General features: G+C 44.9%; 2 protein-coding genes across 2 annotated transcripts in view; one reads left to right on the plus strand and one right to left on the minus strand.

The window, feature by feature from the left end:
• Window positions 1–22,425, minus strand: part of LOC119462143 (ankycorbin) — a 60,663-nt gene extending 38,238 nt beyond the window's left edge. Inside the window, exons 1-8 of the mRNA XM_037723486.2 lie at window positions 21,811–22,425; window positions 17,731–17,845; window positions 16,020–16,193; window positions 14,664–14,770; window positions 10,850–11,031; window positions 8,969–9,039; window positions 6,481–6,544; window positions 5,691–6,268 (exon numbers count right to left, since the gene is read on the minus strand). Of these exons, the coding sequence (XP_037579414.1) occupies window positions 5,691–6,268; window positions 6,481–6,544; window positions 8,969–9,039; window positions 10,850–11,031; window positions 14,664–14,770; window positions 16,020–16,193; window positions 17,731–17,845; window positions 21,811–22,046 (1,527 nt within the window). The 5' untranslated portion in view covers window positions 22,047–22,425. The remainder of the gene's footprint in view (window positions 1–5,690; window positions 6,269–6,480; window positions 6,545–8,968; window positions 9,040–10,849; window positions 11,032–14,663; window positions 14,771–16,019; window positions 16,194–17,730; window positions 17,846–21,810) is intronic.
• Window positions 22,426–22,628: 203 nt separating this feature from the next.
• Window positions 22,629–24,781, plus strand: LOC119461288 (guanine nucleotide-binding protein subunit beta-like protein 1). Its single transcript, XM_037722537.2, is given in 4 exon segments — window positions 22,629–22,923; window positions 23,075–23,219; window positions 24,071–24,141; window positions 24,143–24,781. Coding segments are annotated over 4 exon segments (945 nt in total). The 5' UTR covers window positions 22,629–22,788; the 3' UTR covers window positions 24,737–24,781.
• Window positions 24,782–25,745: the final 964 nt, after the last annotated feature.

Genomic DNA, 25,745 nt, shown 5'->3' on the forward strand with positions numbered 1-25,745 from the left:
CAGCTTCACCGCAGTACTCGCCTATCCGTCTCACGTGAAAACGCCGGCGCACACTCAGTTTCTCATTTCAGTACTAGTATGGTATGGTAAAGCTTTATTTAGAGAGGGATGGCTTATCGGCCTATTGAGGGTAATGGAGTTGGGGAATTGAGAGATGAGGACAGTAAATCTTCTCATGAGTCGTCGCACGCCGCCTTCACAGCTATCACTGTCAATCCTATTGCGATAAGCATGTCTTCGCCTATCTGTTTCACAGCGCATAGTGCCGTCGGAAGCGTAGTGCACGCATGTAATTGGCGATAACCAAAGCGCGCCACCGTTCCTGCTGCAGACTGCGATAGTATGCATTTTTTGGCCGCTAGATCCCATGCGAACAAGAAAAGGCGCGAGGCACGCGCAATCGAGAACAGTATATAGCTACCCGTCTCACGTAAGAACGCCTGCGTGCACAGTTTCTTATTCCGGTACCGGCAAATATCCGCCCGAGTTGTCGCATGCCGCATTCACAGCTATTGCCGCCAAACCTATTGTGACAAGCATCTTCACCTATCTGTTTTACAGTGCATGGTGCGTAGTGCCATTGGTAGCGTACTGCACGGTTTTAGTAGGCGATAATCCAAATGCGCCGCCGTTCCCTGCTGCAGGCCACGGAATGTGAGCATCACACTTCACTTCAGTGGCATCCGGCGTCGCCCGCCAGCTCGATTTCGTTTTGGTTTCGCATCGCCCTATAGCAAACAACAAAATGCGTCTCGGGCCACCGGAGCACCACCAGCTCAGCGCGCGCTTGCATCTCGGGCTGCAACGATCCGCGCGACGCTTCACATTACGTAGATGTCAACAATAGTCTGTCAAATTTTTTTAGTTACTTCGGATCGTATGTTTTCCCGGTAAGTACGTTTTTTTCCAAAACATATGAACAAGGTTCTACTATACACCCCATACACAGAAACACTCTTCTAAGCTCTCCTATCCCCTCACTACCAATACCACGTGACCGGCTTCCCACACTTCGTAAACTTTCTTCCACTTTGACACATCTAATGGTAAAGCATTAAAAAAAAAAAAAGGCTATACGTATATACATTCACCAACTCATAATTCAGACATGGTGGACTACCCAAAAAATGTCACAGTTTCGCCCTAAGGGCGAAGCAATGAATGCGATAGCAACACAGCAATGTCATACGAAGTAAGGTGAGCGGCTTTGGTAGCAACAACACGCAGAACTGTTGTCGACGCCATCGGCGTTTTGCCCGCGTTAGCTCAAAATGCGTGCGGCGTTGGTGACTGTTGCTGGAGCCTCTGATATAAATAGGCACTTGGTGCCGCAGCTAAACGTCGCCTCCCTTCCCTCCCCCTCCCCCACGGCCTCTCGCGCGTCCGAAGAAGGCGCGTTTGCTCTACATATATGGTGATTGTAAAGGAGAAAAGAGACGCCTACTTCTGCAGCCCTTAAGCGAGCACGGCGCCGAACGCGCGTTTGTTCTCCGCCGTGCGTTCACTCCCCGTGAAAGACGCGCCCCTCGCGCCCTTTCACTCGCACATACAGCGTTCGGCGCGCGGCGACGATTTCATCTCCAAATGACGTCATACGGAACCTCACGGCGACGGCGACGCCGACGCCGACGGCAGAAATCTGCTTTTGAGTGTCCATATAATTGCTATCGCAATAAAATCAGAATAATTGGGAGTCCAAAATACTGGATTCACCAGAAATTAAGTGACCTTATTCCACAAGCTTAGTCAAAAATGCTTGACAACGCATTCCTGTGCACATACTATATGATTGCACGTGACCTGGTCCGTCTATTGTTCAACCACTATCATGCTGTCGCTACATATAGACAAAAGTGCAGTTAATGTGTGCACCAAATCTCCATTCACTGGCAACTTAAATAGACCCTGCTTTACGATGTTGAATCACAAAAATTTGTAAAAGCAGTCAAATAAGTTGCCTCTGACAATGTCAGTATCTTGCAAGTAAAGAAACACGCCCTAAGTCAGCTGAATACGCTAAAAATCACAAATGTAGCCTTTCCAACTAGTGGCACGAATTGTCCTGTGGTTTGGCTGCGATCAGCAACATATCAAAACAAAAACATTGCACTTTCTGCTGGACTTGGTGGCTGAATTAGCACATATTGTGCTGGCAGAGTCTGAATTATTAAACTTAACACTGCCACTTGTTTGAAATTTTTGTCCTCCTAATGCATTACGTCTACAGCGCAAATGGCAGTGCTGCAAAGCTGTCTGGATAATCTAGCACGACCAAATTATCTGTGCCTGCATAGTAGGTTGGCAACCGTATATACAAAAAGAAAAAAAAAGTTTATCTTTTGCCCGAAAGGCAAAGCATCGATAGCGGCCGCAAAATATTAGACCACATGACTTAAGGTTTGTAGTTTTATCACCCATTTAAATTGCAGTAAACGTTTGCTTACTAATTAAATTAACAAACATGGTGTGATGTGTGCACAGGCAAATATGAGCAGATATCACTCGATGACCGCGTACACTCGCTGTCTCAATGCTGGCGTGATAAAGAGCGCAGGCCTTGGGGAGTGAATGCTTCGTGCTAACTCTCGCTTCAAGACATTTCCAAAACTTGAGATCACGTGACCTCAAACACTAGGCGGGGACAGCGCACTTGAAGCGACCAGCCATCCACACGTGTGCGCAGACAGCCATGCACAGCCACGGCTGGGCTAGAGGAGGTGATGCGTGCTCATGTGTGTGCTCATGTGACCCCCTAGGGGGTACTTGATTATGCGAACTCTAACACTGAGTGTGCAGAAGACAGTGCGCATCAAGCCATCATGCTTCTTGGCTCACCCTCCCAAGCTTTTTTGCACCTGCAGAATATGGTGCACGGTCACGATCTTATCGCACTCGGACTTTATATGGAACCACACGGCAATACTGATTGTAACGACATCGCCGACGGTAAAAATTCGCCTGCAGTGTCCATATAATTACTATCTAAATAAATGAACCACATAGTTCAGCAAATATAGAATTTGCTAAACGATTGTGCACCCTTTACTCAGAATCAGCGAAACATGAGAACTGCATCGTTCTGAGTCACTATTTCTTCCTTTCTTTTCAATTCTTACTGTTCATCTGCAAATGCCACACAGATGCAAATAAATGAACATACTCACTTTATTTGAATTAGTGAGCAAGCCGAACAGCACAAAGTGCAAGCGTTAACTCGTTTTTCATGTTCCTATATGTGCAGGCTCACCCGCTTTTAGAATAAGCACTTTAGGGGGGACGTGGCTTTGAAAATCAACTTCCTGATTTCTTCATGGATTTTGATGAAAATTGGCACAAATGTTTAGAATGTCTCCCTGATACTTCCATAAAAGTTTCAGAGTGATACCTTGAGAACATTTTATTGAGCAGAATTTTTCTCTCTTGAACTTTCTGGAGGGCCTGGGGAGCTTAAAAAACATGATGGAAGGCTCGTTGAGTATTGACTGCATAGCTCAATGCGTGCTGAAGGTCGTGACAGTCTTACTTTTTTTTTTTCGCAACACAAATTTTTTAGATAGTCATTTTTCAAGTTACCTTCGCACCGAGCACACTTTCGGGGTGAACGAATAGCCCTGCCATAAATTTATAAAAAGTCAAGATAAAAATGCAAGACTGTCTCGACCTGCACTGTAGTCCAAAGAACGTGACAAAAAAAACAGAATCAAAATAGGCTAAACGGTAACGAAGAAATCAGCTCCAGAAACTGAGCAGAAAGGCGAAAAAACAGTTTTGAGAAAACGGCTCTCAAAGTTGCACCTTCTCTTCAGTTCTCTAAAACGCACCAAAGTTGTAATCTTTGATGTGTTTTGTGACGTGGGGCTTCTTGGACATGTGGCCTCTGGTCTGCTGAGCCTTCGTTCTGCCTTTTTCATGTTTGTATGGCATTCTTTACTGCTGCTCGACAAAGAGCATGGTGCCTGGGTTTCAAACCAAGTGTGAGGTGCAGAACTATGTGGGCATAAATAATGTACAGTAGTTCTAGCGTTGTATCTGCAGACTGCCTCATTGATGGCAGCCTCTAGTGCAGTCAGTGAGGCATTGTTTTCTTTTGGTAGAATCGACCATGTTACTGAATGAAGGCTCTCAGCAGCCTTCTGAATCATCTTCCATTGACAATGGCTATGGAGGTTAGGAGAGCCACTGATAGATAGGCAGCAATGCAGCTGCTATAGGTGCTTTCCAGCCAGTACTTTTGTATCATGCCTCACTTCTGCAGCCAGGTGTCTGTGCCAGCCCAAGTGGCCTAGTGAACAGAGCTCATGATGAGGTTCTCTTTATGAAGGGGTGGTATGATATAGGTATTATTACTAGATATCGTACGCATTACGATAACAGAGTCGGCGCGCGATGTGCTAAGTCGCGGGTCCGAGGTGCCGATGTGCGAAATGCCTGGTCGCGGGTCCGCGGAATAGACGCTCGACGACCTTAGTCGCGCAGTCCGAGGTGCCGATGCGCGAAATGCCTGGTCGCGGGTCCAAACGCTCGGTAAGCTCAATCGCGCAGTCCGAGGTGCCGACGCGCGAAATGCCTAGCCGCGGGTCCGAGGAATACACGCTCGAGGTGTCGACACTCCATGAGCGATGTGCCGACACGTGAAATGCCTAGCCGCGGGCTCGAGGAGTCGACGCTCAGGTGCCGACGCGCGAAGTGCGTAGCCGCGGGTCCGCGGAGTCGACACTTGTTGAGCGATGTGCCGACGCGCGAAATGCGTCGCCGCGGGCTCGAGGAGTCGACGCTCGATTTGCTTAGTCACGCAGTCGGAGGCGCCAACGCACGAAATGCTTAGGCAAGGATCCGAGAAGTCCGCGCGCGATGTGCTTCATCGCCGAGTCTGAGACGCCTACGCGCGAGAGGCTTAGCCGCGTGTCCGAGTATTCCGTGCTCGAAGCTCGATCGCGAAGTCCGCGTCACCGATGCTCGGAATGCTTAGCCGCGGGTCTGAGACGTCCACAAAAAGCGGGATCGGCCACGCTACTGCGATGTCCGCGTAGCGCCCGCTTTAACACTCGTCGAGATTACGGAAACTGTCCGGAGCTCGCGAGGAGACCGCAACAAGCGGAGCAGACGACGCCATCACGGAGCGAGCACCGGACCAATGGCGAACCGCGCTGGAGTCACGTGGCGGGCGCGGCCAATCGGTGGCTCCGGCACGACCTTCAATCATTTGCTTTTTGTGTGCTTGTTTCTGTATGGAGGAGATAGCTGAAGCGGCAGATTTGAAGACGGAGAAATGCGCTTTCCAACGAGACCAAGATGGCGGCGCTCGGCTGCGCCGTTCCGGAGATATCGTGGCTTGAAAAACGCCGTTCTTTCGCGATTTCCGCGCAATTTTTCGGCACCTTGGCTGATACAACAATTTTTTTAGAGCACTTCTACTTGGTTTTCAGTGATGATATTTCGGAATCAGATAGATCAAGAGTTACAGAAACTGAAAATGTGATTTTCAAAAAATCGATTTTTTAGCCATTTTTCGCGATGCGAAAGCCGCGTCCCCCCTTTAGTATATAGGTGCTCATAACACGTAAAAGAGGAATGAAGGCCTGCAGACTGATTTTTCAATAATAGATGCCGGGTGTTACTCTCTATGCGGTAATGTCAAGGAACGACATTTAGTTGAAGCAACTTTATGAATATGGTTGAAAATCACTAACCTTGTTTGGAGGAAGTTCCTCAACTTCCTCTGTCGAGTCCCAGTCGCTGTCAGACAGCACGGACAACCTGTCAGCGGACAGTGCCTTCAAAGGCTTGGGAGCCTCTTCCATCAGTTCCTTGACAAGTGTCTCGCTCGACTCCTTCCCCGCATTTTTTCTCAGCTGCTGACCATCGTACGCAAGTAAGACCTCCACGGACTTGTGCAATTCAGGCTCTGGCTTGGAGTTACGCTTTTGTGAAACCGATGGGGGCACGTATAGCGACGTGGCCTTTGCGTCTCCCTCCGAGTCATCGAACGAAACGTCTCCTTCCATCCAACTGGGAATGTCGTTCTCTTCAAAGTGGGGTTTGGTTGGAGTCTTCTTTGGCGTTGCTTCCTTTTCAGGTATCCTAACAACATTTTCCATTTTTTCTCCTACTGTTTCTAGGCTGTGATCTTTTGGGGCACTGACTTCGATACGTGCCAGTTCACCATTGGTTGCTGGCTTCTGCTGTGTGCTAGAATTGACCACGACTGATGAGATATAGGGCTTGTGGTGCTCTTTGATGCCAAGATGGTTTGGGCTCGGTGAATGGCCTGTAAAGTGCAACACAAATCTGTTTAGAAGAGGCACCCATTTTGGCACAGAATGGTGCGAAGGATCATTCTTGACACAATCTGATGCTACTGGAGCAGTTGTTCAACCACTAAATTTTCTGCATGCCAGCAAGGCAACCGAAGCAGCTTTTAGCAGGACATCTCAGAACATCAAGAAAGCAAAAGGCATGCACACAAAAGACTAGGCTCACCGGCGACAGAATGTTGAGGGGACAGGTGAGAGGGTGAAGGAATGACAATGTTGTATGGTAATCTCTGAAAAAAAAAAAACAACAACATAATGATACATTTAAACTGTTCTCAATCACCTGCATAGCAGCATTACAACAAACTGGCAAACAGTAAAATTGATAAGGGAAAAGATCACACAGCTCCATAAAAACTTGCCAGAGGGAACACAGGTAATCCGATCTTTCAAACATGAAAACGCTCAGAAGTACAGGCTTTAAAATGAAAGCTGTTGATTTCCATTTGGCACTGAGTTTCCTATTCCAATATCAGCAAATCTCCTCCCGGTTATCCCCACCAACCCTTCTATGTTGCGCAAACGTAAGCATGCTGAAAGCGCACAAACGACAAACCGCATATTGGGCCGCTCGTGCTGCAACGAGTCGCACAACGCTCTGCATTACATAGATGTCAACTACAGCTGAGTCTGTCAAATTTTTTTTTTTTTTTGACTTTGGATCGTATGTTTTCCCGGTTATTAGGTTTTTTTCTCGCGTTTTCTCCCAAACATAAGAACGAGGTTCTACTGTATATTGTGTTCGTGCAATTGAGTAAATAAACAAACAAAATACTTTTATCTGGTTTAACATCCTGAAACAGCCCCATCGATTATGATGAATGAATGAATAAATGTGTGTTGTTTAGTGGCACAAGGGCCAGTTATGGCCAAAGAGCACCATGCCAGTGTTTGTGAGTTTGCAGTGGAGCAATGAATTCTGAGAAGTAGATGAGGCGTGGCTGTAAAGGGGCCTAAAAATAGTCGCTGTAAAGTGCGTAAAATATACATGTATTAAAATCATGGCAATGACTAATGAGGTGTACCATGAAAATGAAGAATGCATTGAGAAAGAATGATACGATATTTAAAATATTTAAGATGCAGTACTGCCTAAACAGAGCCCTTGAACCGCAAGGGCCTGGAGGCATGTGCTATAACTAAACACTATCGCAGCAGCATCCTCTGGCGAGAGGATGTGCTACGGATATCTAGGGTTAATTACATGTAGTACTACATCATTCAAGAAACCTAGGACTGCTTTGGTATTAAAAACAGATTCTTTGCCAAGAAACATAATGGTATGGAGAGGGACATGATAGCGGTATGCTAGGGGAAAATGTTTCTCTCTCTTTCGGCCTCCCAACACTCCAGGAGGACATGGAGGACGGTGAGTGTCTCACCACATCTACCACGGGTTGGTGGTTCATCACCAGCCAGCAGAAAACTGTGGGTGCCATATGTGTGTACTATTCTGAGACGACAGAATAGGACATCTGTTCATCGTGTTTTTGTTGCAGGGGGCCAGAAACCTAACTCTGGCTTAATCAAATGAAGCTTATTATTTCTTTCAGCATCCCACAAGCGTTGCCAGTGGCTTCGCAGTCTCTTTCGCAAGAAAGGTTTCAAGTCTGTTGCAGGAACAGCAACTGTATGATTAGTAGCGTGCGATGTAGCTGATGTGGCCATTTGGTCTGCTAGCACATTACCCTCAATGCATCTATGGCCAGGAACCCAGCATATTGTCACATGTCTACGAGATAAATAAATATTGCATAAGTATGAGTAAAGCTCAATAAAACGGGATTTCTGTGTTTTCTTAAAGACATTAGTGCTTTTACGACACTTAAAGAGTCCGTGAATATTATGATTATGATGAAGGCTGCAGTGGAGGGCTCCGAATTATTTTGACCATCTGGGGTTCTTTAGTGCACACCTAAAGCAAAGTACATCAGAGTTTACGCATTCCACCCCCTTTGATATGCAGCTGCTTTGGCCAGGAATTGAACCCGGGATCTCGTGTTCATTCACGGAACGTCATAACCACCGAGCTACGGTGCCGAGTAATCAAGTAAATATGACGCAGACATTAAGCTTGAGCCACGATCCCTATGACAGCTACATATTTGCAGATGCCCCAACTGTATTTTACAGAAGTACTGACATGACAGTCTAAACCACAGAATAAATGCCGGCAAGCCTCAGACCACCCTAAATAATGTAGTGCAGTAGCTTTTCTACAGCAAGCTTAAATTTCATTTCTACAGTGTCGTGACGTCATGACCCAGAAGGTAACAGGACAGTGCAAAGTTTTGCCACTCACTTAAGCTCGCTCGGCCATTTGCTGTGCTGCTACATCGACCCTCACAATGAGCAGCAGCATAGGAGGCGAACTGAGTGAGTCAAAGCGAGTGTGTAAACCTTGCCATGTCCTGTTCCCATGTGAAAACATTCTGCGTCATGATGTCATGACACAGTAACCTCCAGGGAAGCAAAACCAAAACTGGCCGTAGAAAAGCTGTTGTATTAAACCCCTTAGGCTGCACTGAGGCATGCTAATACTTTTATAGGATTTAGAGCTCTAGGACCTTCATTTAATGCAAAAAGAATGAATAGTTGAAGATATGATGTCAGTATTAAGCACACAAGACTACTTTGGGGGGTAGTGCGCTTACTTTGCCTTTCCTGCTGGCTTCGGAGTCACTTGATGACTTCCATGACTCAATGTCAGCAGTCTCAACTTCACCTGGCGAGAACAACAAGCATTAGAAATATATCTTTACCTAAATATGAAACCAAAACACACACAGAATCTGCAAATGGCCAAAATTGCAAACAAAAACTTGTAAAGTGAAACAACACAATTAAATGTTGGTTGCAAAAAGCAAAAGAAAGTTTCAAAACCTTGGGCCATGCTTTCAACAAATCATTTTTATGAATGTCATGTTCTGTGTATGATAAACACGAGAACAAGGTTAAAGCAGAAGTCGATGTTTCGACAGGTGGACTGGACTTGAAAAAGACAAGTCCACCTGTCGAAACGTCAGCTTTTGCTTTAACCTTGTTCTCATGTTTCTCATCGTATTGAATTTCCATCTCCCGCATTCCCCGTGTTCTCCCTGATATTCTGTGTATGTCATTTGACAAAGCCAGTGAAAACGCACAAAATGAACTCATTGCTGTGTATACGACATCAGACAAAATGATAAAATGGCATGATGTGAAACAAGGACAACAGACACACAAATGCACATTTTAATATTTAAGAGCAATGCACCAGCTAGACCTGGCACAAGTCTTATAAATGCACATCAGAGTTATCTTCACATTTCATGGCTGCTGATTGTGTGTTGACAGGATAAGTAGAAGAACATTATGCTGTAAATGTAATGATGTCATCACACACAAGTGTCACGCCAATTATATCACAGGAAAGTATCAAGGAACATGTTCAATCAGGAGTGGAGTTTGTGTTACCTCTGAAGTGTCCTTAACAAAGGGTTTCCACTTATTTCAGAATTCATGAAGATTGTCATCATTCAGACATGGTAAATGTGAACATGAAAATCTTCACACTTTTCCAGAACTAAAATCAAGCCCTCAGCTCGCAACTAAACGTGCAACGACTGGAGCAACCACTCTGCAACTGAGACAGGTAAAAGAAGTACAGGTGCTCATTAGGTGCATGCAGAGGTGAAATGGATATAAAACAAACTACAAACAGGACTGCCTTAGTACTTCAGCCAGTGCGCCATTGGTTTCCAGCACAGATGGTTGCTAAATGCACTGCAGCAGAAAAATTTCCGTGTCCAAGGCTGTTTCATGCCACCATCATGCACTAGCAAATGAAAGAAAGCAAATCTCCATTCTAGTCTACATTAAATCATTCATGCTGCGACGGCTGCTAATAACAAAAAATGCTGCAGTGACACAATCCTGCAACTATCTCAAGCACTGTTTCCAACACAGGTCAGCAGAAAAAGTGAATACTCACTCGTATTTACCCACTAATATTTTTGCAGGCTATATACTCGCTCACACACATACTCGTGAGCACTCGCCTTCGTTAGCACTCCCTCTCATCCCTGCTCGCACCCACTCACACTCACCAACACTTCACTCACATTTACAGTGACTTTCATTCACCCTTAACCAGCACTGACTCACACTTGTCTTCCCTCCCACTCACCGGCACTCATTCACATGCCTGTACTCATGTCCACTCACTTTTGCTAGCAGTCACTCACGTTCATACTCAAGTCTGCTCAAAATCCCTGTCGCTGGCTTTCGTTCGTGCTCGCATTAACAGGCGCTCTCACCCCTGATGATCAAACTCACAGGCACTATCTCTCGTTCATACTCACGTCTGCTCACGCCTTTCGTAACTATTCTCTGTCTCATGCCTGTGAAATGAACATGGAGCAAGCATGAGTTGCTGTACGCGTGAGAGAGTGTGCCGACCTATGGTTTCCACACAAGGGCAAAAGCTTTAACAAGCACCACACCTAGGGAGTCCAGGGGGTAGGGTGAACTTGAAAAACCACATAAACGCTCACCACCGTGGGCGCTGCTGGTCTTGGTAGCGAGCAGCTTGACACATTCGTCATGACCAGATCTCCGAGCAAGGTCGAGTGCAGTGCAACCTTCGTCATTAACTGCGTTTGCGTTGGCCCCTCGACTCAGAAGCAGTTGAGCCAGGCCCACTGATCCAGCTTCCGAGGCCACCATCAATGGAGTCCTGTACGTGAAGCCAGCACAAGGCACAAGATCAGAGCAAAAAAATGACACCAGTGTACTAAAATACATCATTCATGTATTAAGTATGAGATCCTATGACTTGACAGAATTGCCAAAAAACAAGACGATTTCTGATGATGTTCCCAAACAAATATCTCAGCCAGAGGAATCCCAATGCCTTTCACAAAGTCAGTGGTGCAACAGCCAAAATAGGATTTGGAGCATTTTTTGGAGCAGGAAAATCCAAGTTTGGAGCAGGTTACGAAAAAAAAAAAACTGTTTTGGAGCACTAAATCCCAAATCTGAAGCAGTTTCACAAAAAAACACTCATAAAACGCCATAAAATTTACCCAGCATAATAAACGCACCCCCCAACTTTGCATTGGATTTCTGGAGGAAAAAAAGTGCATTCATTACAAGAGTATATACGGTAATTCACATTAGCAGCGTAGGTGAGGGCAGGGGCGCGATCGGAGATCGTTGTTCGGAGCGCGCATTCAGTTTCGCCGTGCACGGTTGACCTAAGTCGCGCCCGGCGAAATTGAACGCGGGCTCCGAACAACAACCTCGATTGCGCCCCAGCAGCGCACTGCACGCAACTTTTTCCGCCAAACATGTGGAAAGTACACATGCATTTCTTCGCGATTGGTTCCCTTTAGTTTTTTTTTTTTTCTGACGATGTATCGCGACGTTCCGGCGGAAGACGAAACATGCAGCGACTGTTTGACAATCTTTTGGCGTTTCAGCGGTGTACAGTGAAAATCGCACCGTTTCATTGCAACGCGGTGCCTGTTGCCGCGTAGAACCGAACCCTTGCTAGTTTTGTGCATTGCGTCGCCTACAAAGCTCACGCCGTCAGTGCCAGGCCACTTGCTGTACCGTACAAGCGATTTTCCCGTGGAGTATTCGTACCCACTCCACTCGTGACTGCATGCACGGATACGGCAAGAATCTTGTTGAGTCAACGCGATAATGGCGAACTGCTTTCGTTACTGCAAGCAATGCGCACTCCATGTCTCCTCGAGATTTTACTGCATATACAACACCCCGCACTGCAAGCAGCAGCAAAAACATTCTTCGGCGCCCACCACCAAACACGCCAACGTCTCGGCTGGGCATGTGTTTAAATCTCATCTGCGCTACTGGATCGTACTGGATTGGATGGCGATGTCCAAGCTGCAGGTTGCCAACGCGGCCTTTGTTTCCCACTAAAACTAGCGTAACCAAGAAATTTCGCAGCTGGTCAGGCGTTCTGGCGCAGCGTGGTGCAATTTTAACATATATCACGGTTTTGGCGCAGCTCCAGTGCAAAAATACGAAATTGTATCAAAATGGCACAATTGGCGCAGCTGTTGCACCCCTGCAAAGTTCCAAAGCATTCCCACATCCTTGCTATTAGATGTGGATGAAGAAGAATAAAGCGCCCATATGCAAATGGCCTTGCAAACGATATCTGCAGTCAATCAGTGGCACACAGAAAAATGTGATGGGTGGTTCAGCAAGTGATAAGCTGCCTTGCAGCAGTGAAAAAAAAGATAAAACTGATATGATCAGAGACACTAACATGAGGGGTGAAACATGTGGCCCTTGCTGTTCGGCATACAATTGTGATTCATATTACAGTACTAGTATATGACGAGACTAGAACAAAATTGCGTGTAAGTGAAACAACATAAGCTGTGACGTAAGTCTGAAAGGGGTTCCATCAAAACACAAAGGTCACATTTAGAAAGGCATTTGTGAAAAATGCCTATTGTGGCCAAACGCACCTAAAGGATATCATGTAGCATTAAAGCAGTGTTTCACTATCACGTGAACACTGTGTTTATGCTGTGGTCATCATGGTTCATCAGTTCAGGCTCAAAAGTGTTGCATACCTTATGAGAAAGCCCAGACAAAGCCCTTCTTCAAACAGCGACTCAACATATAACTCAGCAATACTAAACGAATGCAGGCGCACACTAAGAGCTAGTACAATAAGAGATAGGAATGTAACGAAAGCACAGATGAAGTCTATCAAGCAGGAAAATAAGTTAGCAGATCAACACACAATAAAAGGGCATGTAAAGCAGCATTACTGTACAAGCACAGGCAAGACTAGCACAGGCTTGACTAGCACAGGCAAGACTAGGCAAGCGACATAATGGTACGTATGGTGTTCATGCCAGGTGATTTAAGCTGCACTAAAAATGTGCAGCCTCTTCAGCTGCGACTGAACAGTCTCTTGGCACAAAACAAATGCTACAAGATTTCTAGAGAAGGGCAACCTAACAATTTACATTGATCTGATGTTTACGTTTAGTGTCGCTTGATGTTTTGTAAAATCAACCCAGAGACAGCAATACCATACATGTTTACAAACAGTTCCATGTCCCGACTTTCTCAACACTACAGTTGACTTTTGTGAATTTGGCCCTGTTGGAACCGAACAGATTGGTCAAATTATTCGGCACATGGAACTAAACAATAGACCGAAGAAAAAAGAACGCCGAAACACACTGCTGGTTCATTGGAAGCATTTGTCCCGATACTAAAACGCCCCTGAATAGAATGTGCTCCTACATTTTATGGGTTCAAAGTAGAAAACTAATGTAGAAATGACATCAGAGCTCCCAAACAAAGTAGAAATCAAACGTGCACCTGATATTTTAGCAAGAAAAATGTGCCATGTCTCCAATTCTCACAATAAGGAAAAGACAAAACCAGTGAGCTTTACCTTCACAGAATGAAATTTATTGACTTGGGGCGCGATCTTGTACGCGTTCCAAAATGGAACGGAGGCGTTCCGTTCCATCGAGCCGCACACGATTGGTCAATTTGAACGTCGCGGTTGAAATTGACCAATCGTGTGCGGCTCGATGGAACGGAACGCCTCCATTCCATTTTGGAACGCGTACAAGATCGCGCCCCTAATGTCCATCGTTATTACTACGGACAGCACTTTATCGCTGTCTATTAAGAACCACAACATGTCACCAATCGTACGGTCCATAGTGCATATGATAGTCTGCATTTATCAAACGACTCCGCAAGAATTGCATGTTGACGTCGTCGTGCTATGTGAGAAAACTCGTTCTGTCACGGTTCATGTTCGCCACCTTGTGATGGCAATTACAATTACGCTTGCTAGGCCAGCTCTGATGACTAAACGCTGCGAATGCAGTTTTGGATTTGTATCGTATTGCATCACACAGGCAATTTTAGGATAAATTTTGTTGGAAAAAAAAAAGGTACACATATTAATCGGGTAAACAGTGTAATGATTTCCATTGTCGTTTTAATATCTTCCTGGGGAAGGACGAAAATAGGCGTTTTCAACGGGGGATGACGTGTTTTCGACGCATTCACTGCATCCTAAGCGCCACCAAGACAGATGCTTCCGCTAGTGGTGCCACCAACTGCAGCTACTACATACTGGGGTCGGGCACGTGCGTGATGACCAGTCAAGTTTGAATTATCTAGCGAAGGCTAATTTCACGATCAAAAATTAATGGAAGTTTGGTCACATAAAAATGCTTGAGTGCCGGCTGGGACCTTAGGTCGGGATTGAATTAAGCCAGAGTCAAACTAACGGAAGTCTACTGTATTATATAAGCAAACTTCACTTGCTCAAAGCTGCAGTCACGTGCTTACTTTTTCTTGTTGTCCCCAGCATTTGCCTGGGCACCACGGTCTAAGAGGAGACGGGCCACATCTAGGTGCTGCTGGACGGCTGCCAAGTACAACGGTGACATACCTTCCTGCAAACGGGCAACAAGGGTGTGCTCTTGAAATCTCATCACACAGATGATCATTATTGTCGACTTGCCCTGAAGAGCCATGTGCACCACATGTCAAAGCTGAGAAGCAATGCCATCCGGTAAAATGACAAGTAGTTTGTGGTGTTTTTGTCCCCAACTTCTGCAGCCTAAGAGGTACACTGTATTGAAGGGCTTCAGATCAATTTTGATCACCTAGGGTCCTTTAACACGCATTAAAGCTTAAGTGCATAAGTGTCTCTATATTCCACTTTCACTGTAATGCAAACACGAAAGCCCAAAATTGAATCCATGGCCATGCATTGAAGCACGAGATGTTAGCAGGCTGTTTACAGAGTGAGTATAAAGGTTACTACTGACTCTTGATAACTTTTCATGCTTAACTTGTGAACTTCCCTAATCAAATTGAGTACAAATATTTAAGAAAATTATCTTTGAATATAGAATCTAATACTGAATATTTACTAACTTCTAAAGGGTGAACTCTATAAAGTTTGTATGGAGTCTGCTTAGCAATAAAATAGGCTTATTTACATTATTTGATACATGCACATAATGCTGTTCATAAAGGGATTCCTGTCAACAGAGTTTGTAAATGAGAAACAACTCCTTTCAGTTACCCGACACACCATGACGATTACAGTAATTAGAAAAGAAAGCAGCATGTGACCAGATGCATGCAGATTACTGTGTTTGTTGAAGGAGTGAAGTGCGATACTACAGCACTGGAAATTGTTTAATCAAAGGCATGCAAATTAATATGGTGAGACTGGTTAAATAATCATTTCACCTAAATTGAGACAACAAACTTGCATATAGGCTGCAAGATGCGAAGCATTTTTACTGAGTGGTTGAAAATATTTTAGTGGTACTATTTGCTCTGAAACTGGTGCCTCTGCACAACAACCACGACTCTACTGCACCAGAATCATACGGAACAGTTCTCACTTAACCCACTCTCTCTGCCTCGAGCCTCTGATAAGTGCTGTTATCCATAGTATTTGAAGGGAAGTGGATATTCGACAATCTGGAGTAGTTACTTCACAAATCAAATATAAATTGAATAGCGCTTGCTATCTGATTCATATTCCAAAACTTTAAAATTGGCAAACCCCACTTTTTAGCAGCGAAGCTGTTTAAGCCAGCCGTAATTTGTGGTGCGTAGCCATGGTAGCCATGGCAGTGGACGAAAACTCACGACATGTCTTATATTTTAAACAGAAGTCTCCACCTTGTTCCTCGCTGAGACATCGGCATCAAACTGCACAAGTAATGCAGCCATATCAGCCTGTCCCGTTGAAAGGGCCAAGTGAAGTGCTGTGTCTAGGTTTTGGTCTGGAACATCGGGATTGGCCCTCTGCTCCAGCAGACATCGAGCTGCTTCCAGATGATGGCCCTCCACGGCCTGGCAAGGAAAACAAAAAGGCAAAATAACAGAGGAGAAAGAAGGTTATAGACTTGGCAGTCAGAATTACAATAAAATATAGTCAACATGTTGACAACAAAAATGCACTTGCAACGAGAAAACTTCATTTAGTGACTGGCTTAGACAGTAATGCACAGTGCATTACTTTTCAGACCAGTCACTAAGTGAAGTTTGGTTCTTTCAACCTCAAAACTGCCTCCCAAATGCAGTACAATGTAGTAGGATATAGCTGGATTGAACGCTCGGCAAGCTACTGCAGGAACATCTTACCAGCACAAGATAAACAGTGCGCATCTATGTGGGCAAACACAAAATCGTAGACCTGGAAATCATGGAAGAATGTCCTTACATAGGAGTTCTGAAGAAGCATGATGTGAAAAATCACGGCCCTCACGGCAGCCATGGCTGTGAGCGGCACTGGCTAGCACCCCCAGGGCTAATCTTGCATACAGATACATAAATTCACAAGAAAATGGATGGGAGGATGGTCCCCATGGTAGCTTATTTGGTAAAGCACCACATGTGTAATGCAGAAGATGTGACTTTGGACAGCAGCAAGCTGTCTTTTCGTTAGCTTTCCCCCATTTCCCTTTTCCTTATTTCAACATTTCAATTAAACATAACAGTTAAGTTCCCTTATTTGTCTGGGTTCATGGTCTGTTCTTTTCATGTGATTGTAACCAACAAATAATCAAGCCCCTCTAATTCCCTAATCCTTATCAATCACTTGGTGCCACCATTTCAGTAGTTCTCAATTCAAGAAAGAAGTTCTCACGTGGTACTTTTTTTTTTTTTTTGCATTTCACTTCAAAAGAGCAAGGACATCTAAAGGTCTGGGTTGAAAGCCTAGTATTTCCTTTCATGCAAGTTAATAGTACACCTTTTATTGTCTTCCTTGGGCTACTTTATTTATTTATTTATGTATCATCAAGAACTTCCAGCCTGTATTTCAGGCCTTAAGCAGGAATGGGTATTGAATACAAAATTCTGCAGTAATGCAACATACACTTTGCAACAAAAGAAAAAAGAAAAAGGATTTACACAAGGAACAACATGTGCGAGCAAACAAAAAAAAGCACATCAAGTACAAAACAGTCAAAGCACACTCTGAAGAATGTACGTGTAAAATATATGGATTCCATGAAAATGGCCCGATATTATAAATAATAACCAATGCTTGCTAACACCCAAAGTGTCCATGCGGCATGCGTGTTTAGAGCAGCACATGCGCTCCTATGTTCTAGTTTGCGGGTGTCCAGTAAGGTCAGAGGCTGAGCACATGTGCCTCGGGGTGAGTGGTGAATTTTCTGAGGTGAAATCGCAGAATGCCCTGCTAAGAACATTTTCCTCCGCCCTCTAGGATGTGTGTATATGGCGCTGCTGTTGGCACGTGAGGTTTCAGCTGTGGTTGCCTATTGAGGTTAGACTGTACTGGAGGAGGAAAGGCAGCCTGACCTAAATTTGGTTGTAGGGTAAGCACAATGTCTTGCCACTTGTCAACAGCACAATACTGCACCTTCATCAGTGGAGTCTTCCCTTCAGAGTCCAAGGCATCGATCCGGGCCTGAGCGCGCAGCAGAAGCTGCACGATAGTCACGTGACCCCTTGCTGCTGCCAGGTGGAGTGGGCTCCTGAAGGACACACACAGAAGATTTGCCAAATCAAATCAAAATGCTTTATGCCTTTCTGCTTTTCAATTCATACTTTTGGAGTTACTTCAACCTCGGTACACTGTTTTTGTTACATGCTTATTATATGTTGTTTAAATATGTCTCGCAACCCAAACACATTATATGGCTACGGATAAGATGATCAAACTCATTAAAACACTAATGATGACAATGATGATGGCTTCAATGCTATCAAATCTGCTAATATAGCAGTACATACATAGCAGAGGAGTTAATGCACCTATTTACTGGTACTTTCAATGCCTGAATGCATTACAGAGGGGGGAGCGATTACAGTCAAGAAGTACAACGGTAAGAGAATATTCATAGGTTTACATAATGAACAAGAAGAAAGGAAACCGAGGGCCCAATTTTTATCTGGCTAACACTCCCAGGTTTAGTTCTAGTAGACAAACATAAATACCCCACAAAGTGGATGGGAAAACGGCGCCGCGGTAGCTCATTTGGTAAGAGCATCGTACGCATAATGCGAATACGTGGATTCATGCCCCACCTGCAGCCAGTTGTTTTTTCATCCACTTTCATTTCCATTAATTTAGCATTTCTTTAATTAAATTAATAAGCACATGTAATTTCACCTATGCTGTCCTTGGTGTCTTTGTTTGTTGGCTTCCGATGATGTTATCTAACAACGCATGAAAATGAATAATGTCTCGCATGGAGGCAGCTGATACAGGAAGGCGATTCCAGTTCTCAAAGGCACAATAAATGAGTACAGGCAAGCCTCTGCACAATATGCAATGTGCAACGACTGTGATCAATGCATGAAGAAATATAAGAGAGTATCAAGGCGGAGGTGTGGGACATAATAAATTTTCTGAAAGAGCATTTTGTGCAGGATACATGTGATGATGATTGATGACTAGTGTGGTTTATTGGCACAACGGCCAGATGTGGCCAAAGAGCGCCAAGGCGATGATAATGGCTTCTCAATGGTAGCATGAATAGTGAATTACGAGGTGTGGACAAAACATTAGATGTGGCATGGCTGTAAATGGGACTAAAAATAGTCGCTGTAAAGTTAATAAAATCTACAGGTAATAAGATTATGGCAATGACTAATGAGGTGTACTATGGACATGAAAAATGCATTGCGAAAGAATGATACGGTATGCAAGGTATTGTCAGATATAAAAATTAGCAAGAAGCACTACTGCCTAAACAGAGCCCTTGAAACTCACGGGCCTGAAGGCATGTGCTACACAGAACTACTATCACAGCGGCATCCTCCGGAGAGAGGATGCGCTATGAATTTATTGAGCTACTAACATGCAGGACCACATCATTCAAGAAATCGACAACTGCTTTGGCATTAAAAAGCGGTTCTTCACCAAGAAACGTAATGGGATGTAGAGGGACATGATGGTGGCATGCTAGAGGAAAATATTTCTTTCTCTCTGTTTCGGCTTCCCGAAACTCCAGGAAGGACGGTCAGCCTCTCACCACATCCACGACAGGTTGGTGGTTCATCACCAGCAAGCAAAAAACTGTGGGTACCATATGTGTGTCCTATACTGAGACGACAGAATAGAACATCAATTCAGTTGTGTTCTCGTAGCTGAGGGCCAGAAACTTAACTGTGGCTTAATCAAGTGGAGCTTATTATTTGTTTCGACGTCCCACAACTGTTGCCAGTAGTTTCGAAGTTTCTTTTGCAAAAAAGGCTTGAGATCTGTGGCGGGAATAGCAGCAGTAGGATTAATAGCTTGCGATGTATTTGATGTGGCCATTTGGTCTGCTAGCACATTGCCTTCAATGCCTCTATGACCAAGCACCCAGCATATAATGACATGCTGGTTAGATATGCATGCGAGGGCACTTCCAAGAGCACTTTTCATGGATAGGCCACTAGCTGTGCAGTTACAGTATTTAGAAATAAATCGGGCAGCATTATTCTGATCATGTTCAAACGTAGTAAAGAGATGGACTGGTAGATTACACTTGTAAATAACATAAAATTTCACTTTCACTATGAGCGGAGGATTGGTAAACTATAGAAGAGACATAAAAAAATGATGGGTGGCGACCCCACCTTGAAATTCCCACACCACTATTCCGTAACGCCATGAATTTTGACAGCATCTGCTTGGTAGTACAATTACTTGTTTGTTGATAAACAAGAACTTCAATGAATTCAAGAGGGCCATAGACTGGTCTTACAAGAAGTTTGAGACCCTTTCCAGAACACTGAACAATTATGATGACATAAAATAGGTGAAAATATACAGTGAAATCCAATGTCACACCGACATATGTGTTCTGCAATTTAAGTGCATAGTTCAGAAAGGGAAATTTTGGTAATCATTTTCCTCATTACTAACCAACTCCTTTCCACCAAATAATTGAAAGTAAAGCCTTGAAAGTTAATCTCACCAATCTAAAGAGTCTCCAATATATGCAACAGCTGTCGCAATAATGTTCCTCTGTCTGAGACATATTCGTCGTGACATCAGATTACTTAAACAGCTATGAAAATGGACCAGAGGCGCAGAGAAAATGAACTTTCTCATAAAATAAATTAGTTTATTGGGAAGGGGTATAGCCCCTTCTGCTTCATAAGAGGAAAGGGCTTATATAGACAGAAGGCAACATGGCCATGAATACATTAATTCAAGCTACATACAGCACATGTGAATACAACATGCAACACAGCTACGTAGTCTCTTCTTTATGAACTTAAAACAGAATCGTTTATACATGCACAATTTTATGTATCTGTGTTAAAGTCACAAGTTTTTCCTGTTAGCAGCAATAAATGATAGGAGGTTTGTCAGCAAAATATACATAGGGCTGCTTTTAGTAGAGCATTAAAAGGTCATAGCAAATTCACTTAATATACATTATTCTGCAGAATGTATGCAGCATATAAAAAAATATATTAAACTAATGATTGCAATACATGAGCAACCGCCAGCCTGAAGATAGCATTGTGATGGAAAATGCTAAACGTCAACCCCAAGAAAAAAGTGTGAAGTGACTTCTAGCCTACAATTGCTCATGTGGGGAAGTCGTGTAGATTCCACCTCCCCTACCACAGCTGTGGATAAAGCTGCCAAAACAACTTGGGACTGCGCGTTCGTAGCATGTTTATCCATTCTGAGTCACAGCCCCAGAATAAGCGTGCGGCCATAAAATTGAACTTGTTGAAACAGTGCACAACTCTGCCTGCGCCTAAACACCACACATTGAGCAAGAATAAAATTAATGTGGGCGTTTAAGCAGAGCGGTGACGACTGGTCCACTCACAACAAACTGACTGCTCAGTCGCCAGCGGAAACAGACAACGTCCATGCACAAAGCGGTACTTCACGAAGACCGGTGAGCTAAGGATAACACAATGGAAACGCCTCTAAACATCGCAGGTGGCATTTGACAGTTGTTGACGGGTCTGGCTGCTGCTATAGTGCGGCCGGGTCGGTTTACTTACAACAGACAGTGGACGCAGAAACTGAAGAAAAGTACGCACAACGCAAGGCCCCTGAAGGCAGATGCGAAGCCGATGCTGGTGATAAGAGCTTCCATCCCGCATCCGAGATAGGCGTATCGTCGGAAAACATTCAGCCGCCGTCCCCCGCGTTCGCGCGAAGGACTGAGGCGGCTGAAGAATCGAGGCTGCGCCGAGCTACAATGCATCGCGCCCACGCGACTGTACGCTCCATGGTAGGAGCGGTGACCCCTTCACGCGACTTCCGTCCACCCACGAACGTTTTCTCGAGTCTTACACGCGGTTCACGCGTGCCAAACAACCCTCATAGTTCGCGGTCACGAAGGAGTTGCTTGACCGTGGACGCACCAAATTTGGAGAACGCGCGCGCGCGCGCGCCGCCATCCATTAAAAAAAGGGTACGGAAGCACATTACTACCACCCGCGACTACACAATAACGAGCGAAGCGCCTTCGCTTACCTGCTCTCATTGTCCTGAAAACTGACGTCAACTTTCTTGGCAGCGGAGCGGGCCCGGTCTTCGTCGCCCAGCCAGCATGCCTTATGGAGCTTCGTGAAACTCGAGTCCGTCCTCGCGAGGTCGATCGAGTAGCCGTGAATTTCGTCCGTGTGTCCATCCTGCGAACTCAAACTAGCCGTACTCTGCTTCTTGGCGGAGGACGATTTGAGTATTTTCTTCTGGAAGAACTTCTTCATGGCTCGCGCCAACGAGCGACCTCCCACGAAGTATGCATCAAGGGGGAGCCTGAGAAAAGAAAAGTAAGAGCGGCAGCACACGGTCCTCGCCGCGCTCGATTACGGCCACTTGAAGTCGTTTGGGCACGCGAGGACGAGGCGACGACGGCGACGAGTGGACATCGTGCGGGAAACCAGGCACGCCGTATGCTTACGCAGTGCACCGAAGGACTGGCGAAGTGACAGCGAAGAAGTAACAGCCGCCGCGGTCACATTTTTGCTTGAGAAATGTTATTGTCTGTTGCCGCTGGCAACCGCACAAGCGAGGCACGCGAAACATCGGGCGCGGTGCGCGTTTAATTTTTGTTGTTTCACTTTCGCCTTTCCGTTTAAGCCGCGCATTCATAAATGTAGTTGCGACTGTTTCGTACACGTAAAAATAAAAGTTGTTTAAAATGACACTTTTAAAATAAACCTAATACTAAGACAATATTTAACAAAACACTCTTAATAGCGTCATAGCTTTATGCATATTTTTGTTTAGATTATTTAGTTTTTTTCAGTCGCAACGGCAACATTGCTTTGGGGTGCGCAACTACGTGCGCGGCCATATCAACATTTTAAATGTCTGCTTCCTTAGGAAATGCGCGCCGGATTCGGAGATGACAAGATTTTCGCAGATTTAGCGGCTTCATAGCGTTGTTACGATGTAACATCAGTTACGTTACACGTGTACTGACTATGTAAGCCTGTGTGAGCTTTTATGATGTCAAACAGATCTCCTGACCCCATCTATACCTTGCGAGGTCACAGTGGCCCCATAACAACGGTCGAGTTTTTCGACGATATTCTTTTCTCAGGATCATCTGACGGTGAAATATTTGCTTGGGACCTTGAGGTTAGTGGTGAGAGGTGTTCAAGACTTCGTAAAGTCATTGTAAATGAACGTTCTTGTGGACAGCTGTTTGTCGGCGCACTTCACGTCAAAACTCATTCAACTTGGTGTTTACTGTCCATAATGCCTCATTTTTCTTTCATTTTTTTTCTAGACTTTTAGAAGAAAACACATCTTAGTGGGACACAACAATAAAGGGATTTTATGGATCGGCCATTCCCAAAAAGCTGTGATAACCCAGGGTCGGGACGGCACTGTGGCGATTTGGTCGTTGAGTGACAACCAGTGGAAGCAATCAGGTTAGTTGTCTACTCGCGTTTGTGATATTCTCCCTGCATTCATTTTGTCGCATAACCAGTGATATTTACGCGATACGCTCTAGATATTTATCGTATGATTTTCGGAGCTACAACAACATACAGTTTTGATAGGGAGCAATCGCGCTCAGAGCTGCAGAAAGTCTTTTTTTTTTTTTTTTTTTTTCGCCCACTCGCTTATACGAAACAACAGCACCACAGATGTACAAGAAAGAAAGATAGAAAAGAAGGGACAACTTTCAGAGTGTTTAAATTATGACGCACATTATTTTCGTCCTTGCTGATAGCTTTCTCATGCCGTCTGCGAAATAAGCACTCGGAGGAAGGTCTGTTAATCTTTTTACATAGGGCAAGAGGTAAGAATCGGGGCTACACCAGCACCTCCTTGTGTGTCTATAGAAGAAAAAAAAAAGACCTTGTTTCTCAAGTAAAACAAAGACCCTGCCTGCAGTAGACGTACTGGCCTACTTCGTAACTGGCACCTTTTTGTTTTTAGTACTGTCACCTAATTTCTTCAACTTCCCGCTGCCCGCTCTATATTATATTTTTTTTCTCTAAAAATTTACATGCATATACGCATTTAGCCAGGCAACAGTGGAGTAGGCAGAGGGCAGTTTTGTGACTGAAACAATTCTGAAATTCTCTGGGCATTCCACCTGCATGCATATGCAGCCGGAATGCCCAGGAAAACACTCCCAAAATAACAATGTAGCTAAGCTGCTGCTAGCTAAGAAGACGTTTTCTTTAACCATTTCGTTCAGCATCTAATGTGAGTGAAAGAGTGCTGCTTACCCAAAATATCGCTCTCTCATTTCTCCCTGCTTGATGGTCAGGTACCATAGTGACAGATTCGAAAGGATTCTGCCAGTGCAGCCTTCCTGGTGCTGCGTCGAACCTGATTGCCTGCACCCTCCGAGCCAGACTGGAAGATTACAGTATGGGACTTGGAAAGCAAGAAGCCCGTCGCATCCACTCTCGAGCCAAAGAAACGCCTCGGCATGGCAATGTGCATTAAGCTCAGCAATGACTGCAACAACGTTCTTGCCGCTTATGAGAATGGCAGCATCATCGAATATGACATCCGAAGTGGTGGTGCACCGGTCTCGACAGTGACATTGTACTCAGAACCAATAATGTGCATGGACTTCGATGAAATCCACAGGGCAAACAGGGGAATATGCGGTTCGGTGTCTAACGACCTGTGCCTGTTTGAACGAGATAAAGGACAACTTCTTGAGAAGCGGAGGCTGACAGTCACAAATGATGGCTTCTGTTCTCTGCAAATACGTCCCGATGGCAAGATTGTTGCATCGGGTGGTTGGGATGGGAGAATACGCGTATTCAGCTGGAAGAACCTGAAACCGCTTGCGGTGCTGGACGTGCACAAGGAGTCTGTGCAAGCTGTGAGATTCTCGGAAAGAGATTTGTGCAAAGCGGGCGTGCTTCTTGCTGCGGGCAGCAAAGATAGGACAGTGTCATTATGGTCTCTGTACAACTGAATTTGATGACCATTTTGCTGTCACAAAATAAACAGCACGAACGAATTGAGTGCATGTTTCCTAAGACACAGTTTGTATAAATGACTTAAGCTTTGTTACGTGCGCACTGCGTGATGCAGTTTGATTTTAAGTTTATTTTAATAAATGTGCCGGTGTAAACTTTATGAACGGATTCGGATGGTTACTATAATGGTAACCGGTTTTATTATAACGCATGGTTACTATAATAGTTAACTCTTGTTTATAGATGGCGCAGTCCGAGCAGTTTTCTGCCATTACAAGTTTCGAAAAGCGGTGATAGCCGATTTGCAGGCAGTTCTTGCAATAAACCTTGATCACGCGCTGGCAATGACGCCTTCTCGTCACTTGCATCACCTAGGTGTGCCCAGGCCTACGGCAAGCTATACGGTAAGGGTTGGGGGGGTGATAGAATGAAAGTCCGCTGGGGAGCTCTGTCACGACCGCTTTTGTTTCGTTTTTTTTTTTTTTTCTCGCCATTTTGTGAGGTCGAGTTCTTACTGAGTGCGATGACGTTTTGCGCTTTGTCCTGCTTCATCGTCAGCTACCACGGAGTCTGTTGCAAGCACTAGTCGGGCGTCTCGATCTATGCCATCACCGAACCAGCGCTGATGTCACCGGCAGTGTCTGCGAAGGCAAATTGTTGGACGCGCACGCTTTCTCTCTCCAGTCACTCTCTCTCTCTCTCTGTTCTCTCTCTTCGCGTGCGTGGTTCGTGAATACGTAAGCTACCCACGATGCGAGAACAATAGTTGACCGAGGACAATCACGACCACATATTTTCTAAACGTCACGTTTTGTGAAAGATTTGCAGCAAATGTGAGCGACTATACATTGCAAATTTTGACGAAAAACTGTGACAGGCGTGGTATAGTGGAGAGCTCCACAATAATATTGAACATCTGGGTCTCGGTAGCAGACGCGAAATTTTTCGGCACGAGAACGTTAATTGTTCCGGAACTGCCGCGCGAGCCGGTTGCCTCGTGGTCAG

Source organism: Dermacentor silvarum, chromosome 8 (genome assembly GCF_013339745.2).
Source record: "Dermacentor silvarum isolate Dsil-2018 chromosome 8, BIME_Dsil_1.4, whole genome shotgun sequence".
Classification (NCBI taxonomy): domain Eukaryota; kingdom Metazoa; phylum Arthropoda; class Arachnida; order Ixodida; family Ixodidae; genus Dermacentor; species Dermacentor silvarum.